This window comes from Haemaphysalis longicornis, unplaced genomic scaffold, assembly GCF_048455015.1.
Source record: "Haemaphysalis longicornis isolate Haplotype H1 unplaced genomic scaffold, Haemaphysalis longicornis Haplotype H1 scaffold_9, whole genome shotgun sequence".
In the NCBI taxonomy this organism is placed as follows: domain Eukaryota; kingdom Metazoa; phylum Arthropoda; class Arachnida; order Ixodida; family Ixodidae; genus Haemaphysalis; species Haemaphysalis longicornis.
Genome location: NW_027526460.1, coordinates 145,622,160 through 145,639,790, shown reverse-complemented (window position 1 = coordinate 145,639,790; position 17,631 = coordinate 145,622,160). Strand labels below are relative to the sequence as shown.

At 49.3% G+C, this 17,631-nt stretch overlaps 1 protein-coding gene across 1 annotated transcript in view; it reads left to right on the top strand.

Annotated features, from left to right (window-relative positions):
• LOC144152804 (uncharacterized) overlaps nt 1-3,607 on the top strand; it is a 139,214-nt gene extending 135,607 nt beyond the window's left edge. Inside the window, exon 6 of the mRNA XM_077684269.1 lies at nt 807-3,607. Coding sequence (XP_077540395.1) covers nt 807-1,310 — 504 coding nt within the window. The 3' untranslated portion in view covers nt 1,311-3,607. The remainder of the gene's footprint in view (nt 1-806) is intronic.
• The last annotated feature ends 14,024 nt before the right edge of the window (nt 3,608-17,631 follow it).

Below are 17,631 nucleotides of genomic sequence, written 5' to 3'. Positions count from 1 at the left end.
ACGGCTGAAATCGAATGACTGTCGGGGCGAAAATGGGATGTCACTGGGGGCGTAACTTAATGCCATTTAGAGTCTCCGTACTCCGCACCCTCACCATCACCCACGGAGTGGAGATGCTGGAATTTTTTTTTCCTGGCCGCTAGCACCAAAAAAGAGTCTTTGGTGCATGACGTGTAGGTTAGAGTTCCTTTAGGAGCACGCGCTTTAAAGACGGCTTTTTTTTTGCGCTACTCTCAGTCCTGCGGGAAAATCAAGTACTGAAGAGGTAGGAATAGGATAGGTGGATGGGCTTGATATATTCAAGGCCAAGGATACGTAGGGACATAGATACGCAGGCTCGCGTAGAAATGGATCACTGTACGTACAAAATGCTAGGATGGTACTAAAGCGCGAGAGGCCGAGGGGTACACATTTGGTTTTCCAGAAGGTTTCTACGGCTGGAAATCTCTCGATGACTGCAATGTCATTGAGATCCTAGATATTCTTTTAGGAGCTTCAGCATTCGCAATTACGAGAGTTGCTCTCTGCAATGACAATTTCGGTATAGTAGAAGGAAATTAAGCCGAGTAGTTTGTGCGCTATGATACATCGCGTAGTTGAGGGCGGATGGGCCAGATGAGCCGCCCTCTTGTATGTGCCGCATCCATACACTGACACAGGTTCCTCGGTTGTGAATGACACGTCTACTGAGGTCTACAGCGTCTAGATTTGGCTGTTCTATGATTTATACAGGCAAAAAAAAAAAAAGAGCGCGTTGTATCCGATGCTGAGACACTCAACTATGCACGTGTTTGTTGTTTTCGCAGGGGCGCTGGAAGCCGCACGAACAGGACATCGACTGGGCAGCCGCAGCCAAAGCGAACGTCCCAGGGCCTCCCCGCAAGCCGTCCGCGCACATGGACCCGCGGCCGTTCTCCGAGCACGGCGGCGGCGGCGCCGTGGTGGTGCGAGATGAGCTGCTGCCCCACGGCAACGACCACGACGACGAGCTCGCGACGACCGCCGCGGGCGGCGACTACAGCGACGACCTGGCGCGAGGAGTTGGCAGCAGCGGTTCCGGAGACGGCTCCGGCGGCCTGGAGGACGGCCTCACGGTCACCATGGTGGCCGTCATTGTCGCCGTGACCGCTCCGCTGGCGATCGCCCTGCTCCTGCTGGTCGTGCTGGTGGCCTACAGGCGGCGTTACCCGGTGCGCATGGTGTTCGGCCGCAAGTTCCCCACCTTCGAGAATCCCGCGTACGTGCGCAAGGACGCGCAGGATCCGCGGGAGTTGGCGAGACTTTCGGCGGCCGACAGGGACCGCTTCTGAGCGCGAGACCCGCGCCGCCGCTTCACCGAGCGATCGCAGTCGTGTCTCTGAGACGACGGACCAAATCTACCGCTGCTAGAATTAGCAGATCCAACAACGATCCTCATGCCCTTGTACTTTAAGTATTTGTCGGACGACCTCATGTTGACCCCAACTCGCATTTTTGGGTGGCTCTAGTCTTAGCACTAGCTCTAGCCAAAAAATCAGATATACGCTCGGTGATCGGACGTCGAGGCATGCCAAGCCGCTTGGCACGGCGTTCAGTCTGCGCGGACGTACCATCTCCTCAGCTTCACCTTGTCGTTGCGCCATCCTCGAACCTGTCCTGAACGTCTTCGATGGACTCACGGCTGTGATGCGTTGGCGGCCTGCCGGATGTGAGATGAACTTCGGTGGCGCTGTGCACAGCAGAACTAGGCCATGACTCTGAATGCTTGTTATGTGGAAGAGGTGTTTGTGCCGGGACACACGCATGCGCACTGCAAAGCACTGATTTTGCGCGAATATCGGGGTTTTTCCGTACATGGCGCTACTCTTCGTTTTCTCAACGACGCTTCATTCCCATCTTTCCTTCTGGTCGGTAGCCGTGATGAGCACAAGGGCTGCCATTACGTCTTTGCCAAAACCGCTCTTTTGCGCGTGGCTAGTGTCACGTTGAATAGCGCGAACCGTCGTTTCATGTTATTTCAGGACGCTCAGTATGTCTTTAGCCTGCCATTCTGTTGGTTCGGATTGGGCCTCTGTTTTTTGCGTAACAGAGAAAGGCTGAATCCAGCGGTATACCCTCCAAGTCCTAGCGTGTAAGCTAGTATGCTCCAATTTAAGCCCGTCCGTAAGACTACATGTTCAAATGTCGAAGTGTACTTGCTGCCGTAGTTCGGACTCTTCTTTGTTTGCAACGAATGCACGGAATGGCAGGGCCTACAGTGTACTCTCAAGCTGCGGTGCTGTAGGTCGCTGTAGCAGTGCTTGCAGGCAAGCATGCAAATAGTCACCGATGTGCGTTGGCGCAACTTTCGAGGGTTAGGATATATAGTGCACTTGTTATGGCAGAGATCTTTGTCAGCTGCCAGTTTCAATTAAATTCCAAGTGATTTCCAGGTCTCGCCCACTAGTGTTCGGAGGATGTTCTCAGGAGAGTAGGAGGTGAACTGAAAAGATTTAGATGATTCTGCATAATTTTGGTAAAGAGGAAGCGGAATACTCGTAACACGGACACTGAAAAATATTTCCTTTAAGCAGTTCTTTCCTGGTCACCCAGAATCGAAATCCTCGCTTGTACTATATGTGTATAACTAGTTACCTTGGGCTTAACGTATCTGCAAACGCAGTGTACTGGAGTCTGTTGTTGAGACCATCTCGTTCTAGTTCTTTTTCTGGTTCATTCTGAAACACTTGACACTATGGTATTAATCTCCATAGTAAGAAAAAATTGTGTACTTGCGAAATTGAAGCAATACGAGGCCTGTCGAATACATGGCTTCCCTATATCCTAATATGAGGACCTAGTCTAGGACAATTTTTTCCGCACATCCTGCAGCTGCTTCCTCGATTTTGGCTTGGCCGCAAATTCTGCTTCAGCAGTATTAAAAAGTTCGGCCTCTCCTTGAGCATGTACCGTCATTATATGGGCGCCATAGCCAGACTACAAAACTGACCTGACAGTTTGCTGCAATGTGCTAGTGCATCAGTTTAATAGAAAGAGACCACTGACGGGCTGACCGCGAGGTCCCATTCAGTCGTGCACCTTGCAGTTACGTTAAAGCCTAACTCTGTTCGAGAAAACGGCAACGGAGGAAGCGCATATCTGGCGGGCCTCAACGCTGGCCGCTATTTACGTTCAGCTGAGGCGCGTTGACAGCGTTAGGCGCTAACTGTGAAATACTCGTCGCGCCTGCTCGCGCATACTTTAAATATAGTTTCAGTGTTTGTTGTGCTGTTTAAGAGGGAAGGACGTGTTTTTAGCCTCTCTTCCAAGGCTCGTTTTGCCTCGTGTAACCTTCTTTGAAAGCGCATACGTGAATCTCCCCTTGTTTATTTTTACTCATGCCGTTTTTAGTAATTACTTCGCAAAGTCTTCTTAAGTATCCATTTACTTTTTTTGTCACATGTTGCGCGCTTGTTTTTAGGCTGTACATGCTGCCCTCTCGAACTGTGCGCGTTTGTCGTGGATCTTGAGCGTGCTTTCATAATCCTGGCAGCAAAAGGGAAGAGGGCATGACTGTGTGTATGTGTGTGTGTGTGTGTGTGCGCGTGCGTGCGCCAGTATTTCGAATATATATATATACACATAAACATGCGTGGCCTCCTGTTACTGTGTACTTTTTTACTTCGCTGCACAGCGCATTTGATGGTTGCCCCCCGCGCGGTGCGTCCAAGGTTCTGCCATCAAAATCATTGTTATCCTGTCAATGGTTCAGCATCTCTGGCTTCAAGCGCCTCAAAAGGGATAGAGGGCGGATGCTTGTTTGTTGAATAGGCAAAAGGTGAACCTAGGTTCAATTATTTCGCACCGTTTCCTACCCGGGAAGTTTTACTCTCTGATGAAAGTGGCAGAAGATGTACGCAATGTCTTGAGAACTGCATACAGCGGAGCGGAAGAGCGAGTCCTCATAAGGAATATACAAGAAATTACTTGTGTACTTGTTTCTACTAAGATTATTACTCTTGTTTCATTTTCCTGTCACGGCACAGCTCACTTTATTCGTGTTTTGATCTCTACAAAACACATTTTTCCGTACCAGTCATACGCTACGCTTTCAAGGAAAGACTGTCCTAATGCTTCGGTTAGAGATGTTCGCTTTGATCCTCGGCTGCTTCTTTTATTGCGAAAGTAGTGCTATCCTAACGTGGCCGATTTCGCGCATGTAGAAACTCGTTCACCCCGGGAACTTCCACGTATTTTCAAATCAAATCGTTTATTTTCCTTTATCTTACAAAAGGAGAGCGCAACTGCAAAAAAGCCACTCTTACGAACAGCTCAATCGACGAGGCGGCTTCCCCTGCTTCCGACAACAGCAGATATCACGTCCGTATGCGATAATATTGCTTTACACATCTTCTGAATTAACCGAGGAAAAAACGCGCGCACACGCACGCACGCACGCACAAAACGGAGACATAATAATCAAATGCAATCAAATCACAGTCATGCTCATACTTACCGAAACCGGGAATGGTAATAAATATACAATTGCTACAATATTGCCAAAAGAAACACCTTTTTTTTTCAACAAATTGAATCAAATTTGTTTTGAAGGAAGGCTGTACACATAAAACATCGGAAACAGTGACCAATAATCACTTTATAGAACTGGTAATTTCTCAAAAAAGAAAAACTGACACACAAGGCTTTTTCAGGAAAGGAAGAGGGTTTTCAGATTTTTCGGAGAAAGGCACTATATAGACACAGCACGCCGAAAACACTTCCCACAACTATACAGACAACACATTCCACTACACCCGCCGGACTTTTTAAGGGACGACCCTATAATTACTTACAAGCGTACTCTGAAGTTTCTTAGCGATGTCAAGTTTTTACACCACATTACTTACCATGCATATTGACGCCCTGTTCCTTTATAACAGTCATCTTCATTGTCTTTTATGCCATTTCACGTATATTTTTATTTAAATGCTGTATATTTCGTACCATTTCGCCCTCATAAAACAGTTTTTCCTTGGCGCTCTTCGCCCTTAGAAGGCCTTGCACCATGAACACCCAATCATCATCATCATAACGGCAGTATATATCAATGGAAATGGTGTCGTACCTATTTAGCAACACCGGGAGGTTATACATTAATGACTGGAAACCGTAATTGTTGTGGGGTGTCGGAGTGTACCATAGGGACGGAAAACGAGTTCGGTACGCCACAGGGTTTTTTGTTAGGTTAGATATGTCACTAAAGAATGAGTTGCGGCTTTGAACAGCAACACGAAAGGAGTTTAGCAATCTGAAATCGTAATGACTTAGTACGTTAACGATACGGAAATGGGTGAAAAGCTCTTTTGTGTGGTAGGAATAGGAAACATTTGCAATAATTCTTAAGGCCTTTTACTGGAGCGTCAATAACCTGGTCATATTTCGTTGTGTTGTGGTACCCATTCTAAATGGGAGTAGGAGAGATGCGGCTAGATAAGGGAATTATACAATAAACGTTTAATGCGTTCCGGAAGTGTATATAGATTTCTAATAATTCGCCAACAGTTCTGCACAATTTTCTATTCACTTTATTGATATGTTGATCACAGGTTAAGTTGCAATGACTCGTGCATAACTCGCTTGCGCAAGGTTTGATTCGCTGCATAGAAACGGATTATATGGGTATGCGATGGCCAGACGTGAGGCCTGACGTGACGCTTTGTGGTCCAAAGGTCATCAGCCGGTACTATTTGGAAGAACGTACTGATTTCCCATCAACCTGTGGGTTCCGGTTGACGTCGTGAGACATAAAAGTGAAACGTTAGGCCTGAGCGGTGGCACGTACCCTGCAGTGGCTGCTAGTATTTTAATTACGTGATACACACCCACACAGTGACACATGGACGTTGGTATATTTCGCAACTTTAACCCATAACCTTCATATTGTGAGGGTGATATAACCGTGGTTGTACGCGGCATGGGTCGTGTGTACAACTGTACCTGGAATAGGCAAAAAGTCGTCTATGCCTGCATCTTCCTTGACATATTTTGTCCTGGAGCATATCCAAACCCGTCATCCGGACCGCATCCAAGTGTACACGGATGGATCCGTGACTTCGGCCTTTTCAGCAATCAGCGTATGGATTCCGTCAGCGGGACGGTTCAATAAAGAAAAGCTCAGCCACCGAACATCCTCCACGGCCACGGAGCTACCCGCTGTCAGAGCAGCACTTCTTTACATAAGTGGAAGTCCTGCTCGGTGGTGGGTAATTCTTTACGATTCCCGGCCAGCCTTGCAACTACTAAATGAGCCGCCTGATTGTCACAATCAATTTGTCTGCGATATGAACGAAATATTTTCCAGTCGGGTGCTAGAAGGACGTTAAATTTTCCTTCAGTAGATACCAGGTCATTCTGGTATAGCGGGCAACAAGATCTTCGATGCGGTCGCCAGAGAAGCCCACCACCTCAACATCACCGTCGGAATCCCGTTTTCCAACGAGCATAGCAAAGCAGCTGCAATCGACCTAGGATGGCAACTCCAGTTGCCGGCTTGGCAGGATCCTCTGAGCAGTTATGCGCCTCTTCATGCTGTAGACCCTCAGTGCGATTTCCGCATCCACGGGGTCTGCCAAAGCGCACTGAAGGCGTGCTACACCGGCTGTAACATAACGTTGCATACACCCGAAGCTTCTTGTTTAAGCTGGGCTGGGTAGAGTCGCCATTATGTACAGTGTGCTCTACTACCGACATCAGGCATATTTTAAGCCACTGCTCGCGATACGCCAGTCAGCGGGCAACAGCATCGAAGGCACTTGTGCGACTACGACGCGGAGGTCCTCTAAAACTCTCACACTTCCTTGGACCCTGGCGAAATCGTGATGAGGCAGTGCTGGGTACAAAGACACTGCTTACGTTTCTTGCGGAAACAGGGCTAGAAGAGGTTCTGTGAACCCTCTGAGCATATACATTTTGTTTATGTGAGCATTTCCCCTCTCCCTACCCCTTTCTTTCTTTCTTTTTCTCTCTATTTTTCTCTGTCACCTCACTGTATTTACCCCATCTGGAGTGGGAAGCTGTACCGTCAGTGGGGCTGACCTCTTCAGCTTTCATTAAAGGCTCTCTCTCTATACAGGGTGTTGCAACGATAACTGGAACACTCTAAAAAATTTTCCTGAGCGATCCGCCGCTCTGTTCGCGCTCAAACTTCACACAAAGGTCGCATTTTGTGGTCTATTTTGTTTGACACCGGGAACAACAACGGTACTTACCTGTTTATTCTGAAAATAAATGAAAACGATTTTCGCCTATGGGAAAATGGCCGCTGACTTGATCGTGCGAGCCAGCGCAAGTTGTTGTTGGAACGACGGAACCACCTGCAGAGTGAAACGCACGTTTGGGATTCACGTACGGAGCCAAATGGTGCAGCAGACGATCAGAAAATGCACCTAGAAATGAGCTAACAGACGATCAGAAAACCCGCTTTTCGGGCTCGCACGTCCAAATCGCCGCCATTTTCCCATAGGCGAAAATTGTTTTCATTTATTTTCAGAATAAACAGGTAAGTACCGTTGTTGTTCCCGGTGTCAAACAAAATACACCACAAAATGCGACCTTTGTGTGAAGTTTCAGCGTGAACAGAGCGGCGGATCGCTCACGAAAATGTTTTAAAGTGTTCCAGTTATCGTTGCAACACCCTGTATATATATATAACTTACCTACACCTAAGTGTGGGAAGAACGCTGGAAGGAACGTATGCATGCTGGAGAACGCATGCGATATGGGATTGAGTTACGTACGATATGATTGTAGCTTCCGCGTGGCTTTGAACCTCATTAAGATGCATGTGCCAAGAACACTGTGGCAACCCATACCTTCGTTTTACGTGCACCCGGTAAAGTTTTGAAAAGTAGGGACTCTCTGAATGACCACAGGGAGTCTAAGTGTCAAGGGCAGCATGGGTGAACACGTTCCTGCATCGTAGTTGGAGAAATTGGAACTTCAAAACGGTACACTTCAAAAGCAGTGTCGAGAACATGTTATTTACCTCTCTGGTAGACCGTGTAGCTCAAGCGTGAACTGAGAACATTGTCGGTAGAGTTTATCTCCCATTAGCGCCCCGTGTGTATCCACTGGCTTGGTCCTTGTGTGTGTGAGCGCTAGCGAACTTTTGTCATGCTCTTACAATAGGCGCAAACCGGCACAGTCGTTACTTCCGAAGATTAAGGAGTCCATCACCCGTTATTAATTCACGCAAATCCGCAAATGAGAATCCCTGTATCTTTGAAATAAATCATGCAGTGCGACTGGTCGGATTGATTGATGATTGATTATGAGGTTTAATGCGGCAACTCTACACAGGCGCTGAGGCGTGCCCTAGTGGAGGGCTGCGTGTTAATTTTGACCACCTGGGGATTTTTAACGTGCGCCTAAGTATGGAACATGCGGACGTTTTCGCTTTTCGCCTCCATCAGAAAGCGACTAGTCGGTGCAGTGCGAGTGTGACTGTGAGGCTAGTGGGAGTGATGCCTGCAACGTTTACTTCACCACCATAAGACCGCCTATGCTGGGGTGCAGCCTTTACAGTCAAGTGGGAGAAGCAACCCTACACCCAACCGTCGACGCGATTGAAGATTGCATCGAGGGCACGGGAATTCAATGCTCTCCGAGCAAGTCTGAACTCCATCTGTACCCCCTGAGCAACAGATACCATTGGGAGGGAATGCGGAGGGAACACGAGAAAATCTAAATTAGGACCAAAGCAGGAACGGTGATCCCGACGGTAAACAGAATCAGAGTACTGGGGATGACCGTCGAGGACAACGGGAGATACGGAGACGCCGTCACCCGCCTCATTGCAAAGCGGCAAATGCAACGAGGGTCCTCAAAAGAGTCACGACTAGGAAGAGTGGCATGAAAGAGGAAAACCTCGTCAGACTAATTCAATCATTTGTTGTCTGCGACAATGATATATACTATATATACTATATACTCAGATATCGCAGAATAACGAGAAAAGCAAGATCGGCGTAATCACACGGAGGGCCTACAAGACGGCCCTGGGACTGCCGGAAACCACCAACATGATCCGGCTACTGCAATTCGTGGTCCACAACACGCTGGAGGAAACAGCCGAAGCACAGCGCGCAGCCCAGCTCGAAAGGCTGTGGATCACTGAAGCAGGCAGAAAAATCCTAGTCATTCTCGGTATAGGATACCACGACCAGAAAGGCACCAAGAATCCGATGCCGGACGAAATAATACGTGGCTACAGAGGTGATCTTATCTTTAACGTGCACCCGGAATACAACGGAGGAAGAAGAAAAGCGAGAGCCAAGGCACTCATAGACCTACATGCCGGCGACGAAGGTGTCAGGTACGTGGATGAGGCCGAATACGCCGGCGCAACGCCTTCGCCGTAGCGGTGGTCGACGCTAACGGGAACATTGGAGCGGCAGCCAGCGCCACAAGCACTCAACTAGAGGAGGCGAAGATGGCCATCGCACTGGCCAACGCGGACAGGGACTGCCAGACCGTCCTAAGCGACTGTTGACAAGCCGCAAGGAACTTTGCCAAGGGGTGCATCGTGCCGGCGGCGATCCGCATACCACAAGAAGCAAGGAAGGACAGGAACATGCGAATCAAGTGGTTTCCGGCGCACGCAGGAAAGGTGTCGGAGAGAAACGAGAACCACAACGAGACGGCACACGCCGCGGTAGCCGCGGCACGAGAACTAACCGACCGCGACCGCAGCGGCTGTCGACCGCTGTGGTTCAGCATGAAAGACCGTATGGTGAACGACAGCGAGATGACGAAGTCTTTCAGACTGAGCCGCAGGCTTCTTCAACCTCCATGTAAAGGGCTGGACAGTGTCCAGGTGGTTTTGTTCCGACATCTGCAGACGGGCACCCTACCCACTCCAGCGTTACTAAATAGAGTGTACTCCGAGACACACCAGAGCGACAAGTGTGCGGCGTGCCGCCGGGAGGCGGCAACCTTCGTGCGCATGCTGTGAGGCTGTACCAAGAATCCCAGCGAAGCAAGGTAAGGAAGCATGCCGCCGTGACGGGAAGCCGTGACGAAGAGCGCAAACCAAGAAGAGCAACTTAGGGCCGGCCAGCAGGCCCACGAAGCACTGGTCAGGCTGGGGTCGCGCGAACCGGCTGTAAAAAAAAAAAAAGATGACGCCTCGACTCCCGCGTGCAATCATAATCATAATCAGTACCATGCTTTATTAAAAGCACGCATCAGAACGGGTCACGGCGGCTCTTCCCTTTCTCCACATTTTTGGTGCAAGAAACCCGGGACCAAGGGACCTCCCGAGGTGAGCCCACTCCGAGCGAATTTGCCTTATCTTCGACCGCCTACTCACCTCTGGGGAACACGAAAGAAGCCGCCGTCTCAACGATCCCGTAGATAAAGGTGGCGGCCACATAAAGAAGAAGCGAGCAGGACCCATTGGTTCTGACCTTTGCCGGCACATGAGATGCATCTTCACGCCTGCGGATCTCCCTGTACGATGGCGCCGACTACTGCCCCGTGAGTCCGATCCCCATCCCTATCGACGTCTGTGACACTGTACCGGACCATGCAGACCCTATACGACAGACGGCGGATAGTGCGGGCGAAACTTGCAGATGTGATCGGCAAGCTTGAAAACTGTCTTCGCCTGGATCAATCACCCATACGTAAGTTGACTCATCTATTGAAAACTTTGACTGAACAAAACGATTGCTTGACCGAGATTAACACAGATGTCCAAAATACCGTGGACAAGGAGAACCTGGAATTCGAAATGTTTGACGCATTTGAATTTGAGGCCACGGTGATTGCGGCAAAAGTGAAACTGGAAATGAAAATAGCCGAGAGAAGAACTAACCGGGAAGCTAGAATTGCGTCCATCGAACAACACGAAAACCAGTGCAGAGGAAGAATAAATTGGCAAGACATTCCTCCAATAAAAAACAGCGTTTTTGGAGTCTGTGCCGAAGACAACACGTGCTGTCCGACGTACATTGACTGTACGGGCGAAACAGAAGTGATAGTGACTGAAATGAGAAATGCGGGGCCAGGAAATAACGGCAGCGAGTTGACCGCAGGTGAACCGACATCCAAAGCAATGAACGCTACCTATCCTTTTAAAAGAGCGGTACGGAAGAAAAGCAAACGCAAAACTGTTTTCCCATACAAGGGAACAGATTCACGACGCAACCGCCACCGGAGGCTGCAGTTGGCCAGGATGGAGATGATGTACCGAGTCGGTAACAGCTCAAAGCGAACGAGAAGACAAAGAGAGATAGCAGCTTTGATACCAAAGAAGTCCCACAAGTGTTTCAAGCGGCTACGAAGAAGGCACAATTCTGCGAGGAAGGCGACTGCGGACTGGCGAACGAAGATCTGTGGACCCAAAGCCATCGTAGGAAGAATTGGTTTGCGTACTTGTTTTTACGGAGCCAGTTCAACTGGGATTCACCAAATCAGAAAACCAGCGCCGCAGTACGCTAAGAAGCTTCTTTATCATCGGTGGAAGGAAAAGTGGTGAGGCACCCGAAACTGCTTGCTTCAATGAACTTGAATTCTTGATGCCTGTCAACTGGACACACTTCTTTCCTGTAAACTGGAGTAATTTCTCGCCATTGACTGTAGAGCACCGTGAAACTTGCAGCTATTTTCGCGTGGGCGAGGATGTAGAAAAAAGATGACGCCTCGACTCCCGCGTGCAATCATAATCATAATCAGTACCATGTTTTATTAAAAGCACGCATCAGAACGGGTCACGGTGGCTCATCCCTTTCTCCACACCGGCAACGGCAAACGGGGTCCACGGCGGGCGCCTGCCCCGGGGATGCCGTAGGCTCAGTCTACGCGCGCGCGTACTGCAGGCACCAATAAAGTGTGTTCCAATCCAATCCAATGTCCTTCTTATGCCTGTTTTTACCCAAGCACGCTCTCGAGCCTTTCAGCACCAGTCTTTATGCGTCATTTTTAGCGCGGACAGTCTCTCTTGGGCTAATTAACGAAAAAATGTCTGTCTGTCTGTCTGTCTGTCTGTCTGTCTGTCTGTCTGTCTGTCTGTCTGTCTGTCTGTCTGTCTGTCTGTCTGTCTGTCTGTCTGTCTGTCTGTCTGTCTTTCTGTCTGTCCGGCCAAAAGTTAAAAGAGTTCTTAATCGAGACGTTTATATATAGCAAAACATTTCCAAACTACTAAGTCGGTGGCACTGCTCATACCTGTCAACATTGTTGAGGGAAAAGAAAACATTAGGCATATTTTGGGCAATAAGTTATTACATAGGTGACACTTGCACTGTTATTGTAATAAATATTTATGGCTGCTTGATTTTGGCGAAAGCAAAGAAAATACGTCTCAGAAAATATGATTGACCAAAAATAGAAGAAGCGCTCGTGGCGCCCCCTTCCGGCAGGGTTACAAGTTCAACATTTGCAAAAACGTTCCAGACGGTGTCGCGAGCAGTGGAACGCGCAAAACTGAATTGACTCGAGCGATCCTCCACTGTGTTTATCATGGGAGCTGAGCGAAACAGGAGGTGAAGAGCGCCAACGGGAAAAAGAAGAGAGGAGAGAAGAGTTGCGGGGGCGGCAGTGGAATATGGAATAAATTTGCAGCAAGGTTAGCAGATAGGTGGTGATTCGTTTTTTTATTAACATCGTAAAAACCAGTGCAAAGTGTATACCAAAGTCAAAGAACCTGGCGACTACCTCTTAAGTAGTTCCAGTTCGCCAGAAATGCGCATGTGGTTTTTTGTTGTTGTTCCAAAATGATGGAGACATTTATGACCAATGCCTGCAGCTTCATTATGTTTCAGCGGCGCTTCCTACACAATTCTTTTAAACAAATTATTTCAACTTTTGTCCGGAAGGTTGAATCAAGGTACCGACAGAAAAACCAAAACTTTTGCGATTGAGTAGCCAAAGAAAGGCTGTCCGCTGTAAAAGGCGTTGGAAACCCCAAAATACAAAACGTTCGTAGTCAAGCGTGGAGCTTGTGGCTCCAACTCCAAGCGAAACCGTAACAAAAGTTCCGAATAGATGCCGCGCCAGCAGGGCGGAGGAGGGAAGATTTAATTGAGTTGAACAAACACGTTCTGTGTTTAATATGGGAGGACTGAGAAAGATCGCGGAGAGCGTGAGAGGTGGTCGGGGAGAGAGGAGAGGCAGTTACGTGGCAGGGCTGTAGAAAACTATCGCCGTTCGTATACATTTGCAGAGATTGTAGCAGATATGGGTCCATTTTAAGTGCAATGCACTTCTTAAGCGACCCTGAACCTGCGTCCACCGGCGATGTCCGCGCACGTGGAGATGGGCGCGCGCAGCCTGGCCGCTGACATGGCACATACCCACGTGGGGGATTGGCCAGGAATCTCCTCGTCTTCCTTGGCAAGAGGGGGAGATGGGCGCGCGCTGCCTGGCCGCTGACATGGCACATGCCCACGTGGGGGATTGGCCAAGAATCGGGCGTGAGAAGGGCTAATGCACCTGCTTAAAGGAGTACTGACACGAAATTTCAAAGCTGAGATCCGCTCTAGCAATCAAGTACAACGACAACACAAATAGGTGTCTGTGAATAAATGCATCTTTCTTTCATCTTTCTTTCTTTGTAGTTGTGTGTGTGTGTGTGATCTATCTTTCGCGAACATTACCGAACCGCGCAAATTCAACTCGTGCATTCGCACTTTCACATTCTTCCCCTCGGGGAAATGCGGGGACATTTTTTGATGGCACGTTCCGATTAAATTCATCAGGTGTTGCTCCGGCCTGTCTAAAGCAAACACTGCTTCAATTTCTCTAATAGGTAATGGCTTTCCAGAACAAATCATGTCAGTATGGCTACAGCACGGCACATGTCATATGAACATATCTACATATAGACGTGCGCGCATGCGTGCATGTGCATGTGCGTGTGCGTGTGCGTGTGTGTGTGTATGTGTGTGCGTGTGTGCGTGTGTGCGTGCGTGCGTGCGTGCGCGCGTGCGCGCGCGCGTGTGCGCGTGTGCGCGTGTGCGTGTGCGTGTGCGTGTGCGTGTGAACAGTTTGGTATGTTTTGCAAAGCTGCATGTTGAATTTAACTTTTAGCGACCAGCCCAGGAGTAGTTGGTAACGCGTCACGTGTAACGCTCGCAGCTTACACTGCGGCCAGATCTAAAAAAACACCGATCACCCGCGTGTATGAGTCACCTAAACGTTAACAAAAGAGCACCTTCTTGGTATAGAAAAGGAGCATTGATATCTTCGATCCTTGGCGTGCTTTGCGCAAATTTTTCATCGATAAAAGAGAGCTTAAGGAAGCAAATATTATAACTGCAGGAGAAGTCATAGGCTTTAACACTTTCGGCCCTGATTTTGTTATTTGAAGCGAAACAGTGTTTTCTTTGTGTTTTCCTAAATTGTAGGGTCCCATAAGCCCACAAACGAAAAATGGAGCTGGAAGTAAAAGTAATAACAGGTTTATTAACTCAGGCAATCAATTACGACATCTGGCAATTTAAAATTTTGTTTGGAGCAATGACATCACTTTTGCACATTTTCCTAAACGTTATGACTACATGAACCTACAAACAAAAATTCAGCCTCGTATTGCACGTATTTATACATTTACAAGCTTTGGAATAAAACTGAGACAACCATTTTTTCAGCCTCAGTGTCGTAATTTCGACTTCACCGGAGCTTTACTTTGTAGCGAGTAGCTCCACTAAAATGAAATATCAGTGATATCTACCGCAATAGGCATCATTGAAGGACAATTCGCAAAAAAACTAGCAGTTTTGGTTTCGTTCTCTATGCGCTAGAGGAACTATACTGTGATGGCGTCAATTGACGCCACCGGGGCCGAAAGGGTTAATTACCTTCCTGCAATGGTGCTAACATTTTTCCTTCCCAGTGAATCGAAATTAATTGAGTGTCGTCGAAAAAAACTGGGGAAGCTTGCACGAAGTCGGGCAGCGCTTGAACCGTAGCAAGCTGCATGATTTCTTTATACGTAAGCACAGAAGGACACATCAAGACCAATTCGTATACGTTTGAAATTGTTTAATTACATGATTTTTTTCTTCGTCAGCAGGGAACGACACTGGGCACCACTGGGGGCGCTGGGCGGTCGCCGCGAGCACAAGCTCACGAGCGCTGGGCATTTTCCCGATCGTTGGGGTTTTCTCTAGTAGTAGTAGTAGTAGTAGTAGTAGTAGTAGTAGTAGTAGTAGTAGTAGTAGTAAACGTTTATTGGAGCAAAAGGGAAAGGGAAAAGGGTGGTGGTGAAGCGACCCTAGTCCAGGATGCCTCTCGACCGAGCCGACTCAATGGCCCGAGAAACCAAGGCCCTCTGGCGGGCCGGGTCCGGGCTGGTCAGCTCAGTCTCCCACTGCTCCGGGGTGGGGAAGGGGGTGGGTTAGGGGAGTGGGGACAGGAGTATACGAGGTGGAATGTGGTGAGTGGGGTGTCGCAGTGTTGGCATTGGCGGGGGTAGATAGTGGGTGCGATATGATGGAGGATGACGTGATTGTAAAAGGTACCGGTCTGAAGGCGACGATAGATTATGGCTTGCTGGTTGGTTAAGGAGTGGCGGGGAGGGGGGTAGACCCGGCGAGTAAGGGTGTAGTGGGACAGAAGGGCATTGTACGTACTATCAATAGGAATTTGGAGGAGGTCGTGGTCGTTCGTGCGGGGTGATGGGATCACCTGACCATCGGTGGAGAATGCCCGGAAGTGCAGAGCTCAGGCGGCGGCGTGGGCCGCTTCATTCCCCGGAAGGCCTGAGTGCCCGGGAGTCCAGACAATCGTAATGGTGGTCTCGTCAGGTAGACGCTGGAGGAGTGGAATGGCCTGGGGTGGGGCTAGACCTGCCTGGTAGAGGCGGCATGCCTGCTGTGAGTCGGAGACTACAGTGATGTGCGGATGCTTGGGGTGGGTGGTGGCTGCGAAGGCGATTGCCAAAGCTTCTGCCGTCTGTATTTTGTTGGTGTGCGTGGTGGCAGCCGTGGAGATTCGGCCGGCGTGATTTAGGGTAACAAAAGTTGTGCGTCGAGTGCAGGAATCATAGGCGACGTCAGTATAACGAACCTGGGGGTCATCCGCTAGCTTCTTCATGAGATAGCGGACCCGCGCTTCCCGACGGCCTCGGTGGAAGGTGGGATGCATATGGCGCGGTATAGGGGAAACGTGGATACGGTGCTTGATCGTAGTTGGGAGGCGTTGTGGTCGGTCTTGATTTAGTGGTGTAGGTTAGCCGAGCGTGCGGAGAACGGAATGGCCAGTTGGCGTGAAGCTGAGGCGTTGAAGTTGGGAGTTTTGCTGCGCCTCCACAAGCTCGCCAAGGACGTTGTGTATTCCCAGCTTCAGCAGTTTGTCCGTAGAGGTGTAAATGGGGAGGCCAAGAGCTGTTTTGTATGCTTTACGAATGAGGGCTTCAATTTTAGCGGTTTCTTGTGGTCGAAGATTGAGGTACGGTGTGGCATAGGTGATTTTGCTGATCAGGAGAGCTTGCACCAGACGACAAATTTCAATTCTGTGAGGCCGTGATGTCGGCTGCGGATTCTGCAGATAAGATGGGTTAGGCGAGTAATCGATGTCTGGAGTTGCGGTAAGAGCGCTGCACCCGTGCCGTCCCGATGGAAGGGGACGCCGAGGACGCGGAGGGTGGTCACCGAGGGGATACGTTCGCCTTGAATAGACACTTCAGGATCAGGTGTGGGAGGAGGAGGGCGGCCGCGTGATCGGGCCCGCAGGATGAGAAGGGCTGATTTTGCAGGTTCACAGGTCAGGCCCCTGGGACGCAAGTAGTTGACGGTGGTGTCTACAGCTTTTTGGAGGGCGTCTTGCTGTTCTCCACTGGAACCAGAGGTAGTCCAGAAAGTAATGTCGTCGGCGTATATGGCATGATGCAGGTTGGGTATTTTGTTCAGAAGAGTAGGTAGTTCAAGTAATGCGACATTGAAAAATAGGGGGGATATTACAGATCCTTGCGGTGTGCCTTTAGGGGGTGTTCTGATGATGGCCGAGGTTAGACTTCCGAGCTTTATAGTAGCCGTGCGCTCTCGGAGAAACGCTGCAACGTAGTTGAAGGTGCGAGACCCACAGTGGGTGGCGTTGAGGTTGTCTAGAATCGCTTGGTGAGTAACGTTGTCAAATGCGCCTTTTGCGTCCAGCGCAAGGATGGTGCGAGGCGCGGTACGGCTAAGATGGTCTAGCACCTGCTCCTTAAGTTGTAAGAGAATGTCCTGCGTGGACAGTTGGGTGCGAAAACCAAACATCGTGAGTGGGTATAAATTATTTTCTTCGAGGTAGTCGGTGAGGCGGTGATGTACAAGACGCTCGAACAGTTTGCCAATGCATGAGGTAAGGGCGATCGGACGTAGTGATGTTAGCGAAACAGGTTTGTGGGGTTTTGGGATTAAATTAATTTCCGTATGCCGCCACTGCTCCGGAAGGGTGCCATTCGTCCAGTGAGTGTTGAACAGTTGCAAGAGGGAGTCGAGGTCAAGGATGTCGAGGTTACGAAGGAGGCGGTTTGTAATGCGATCTTTGCCAGGTGTGGTGTTACGTTTCAGATTAGTTAATATGGCCTGTAATTCTTCCATGGTGAACGGGGCGTCGAGTGCAGGGTTGGGATTGCCGGTGTGTCTGGGTGGGGGGAGAGGGGTAGGTTGCGGGTGCGCCGAAGAGGTT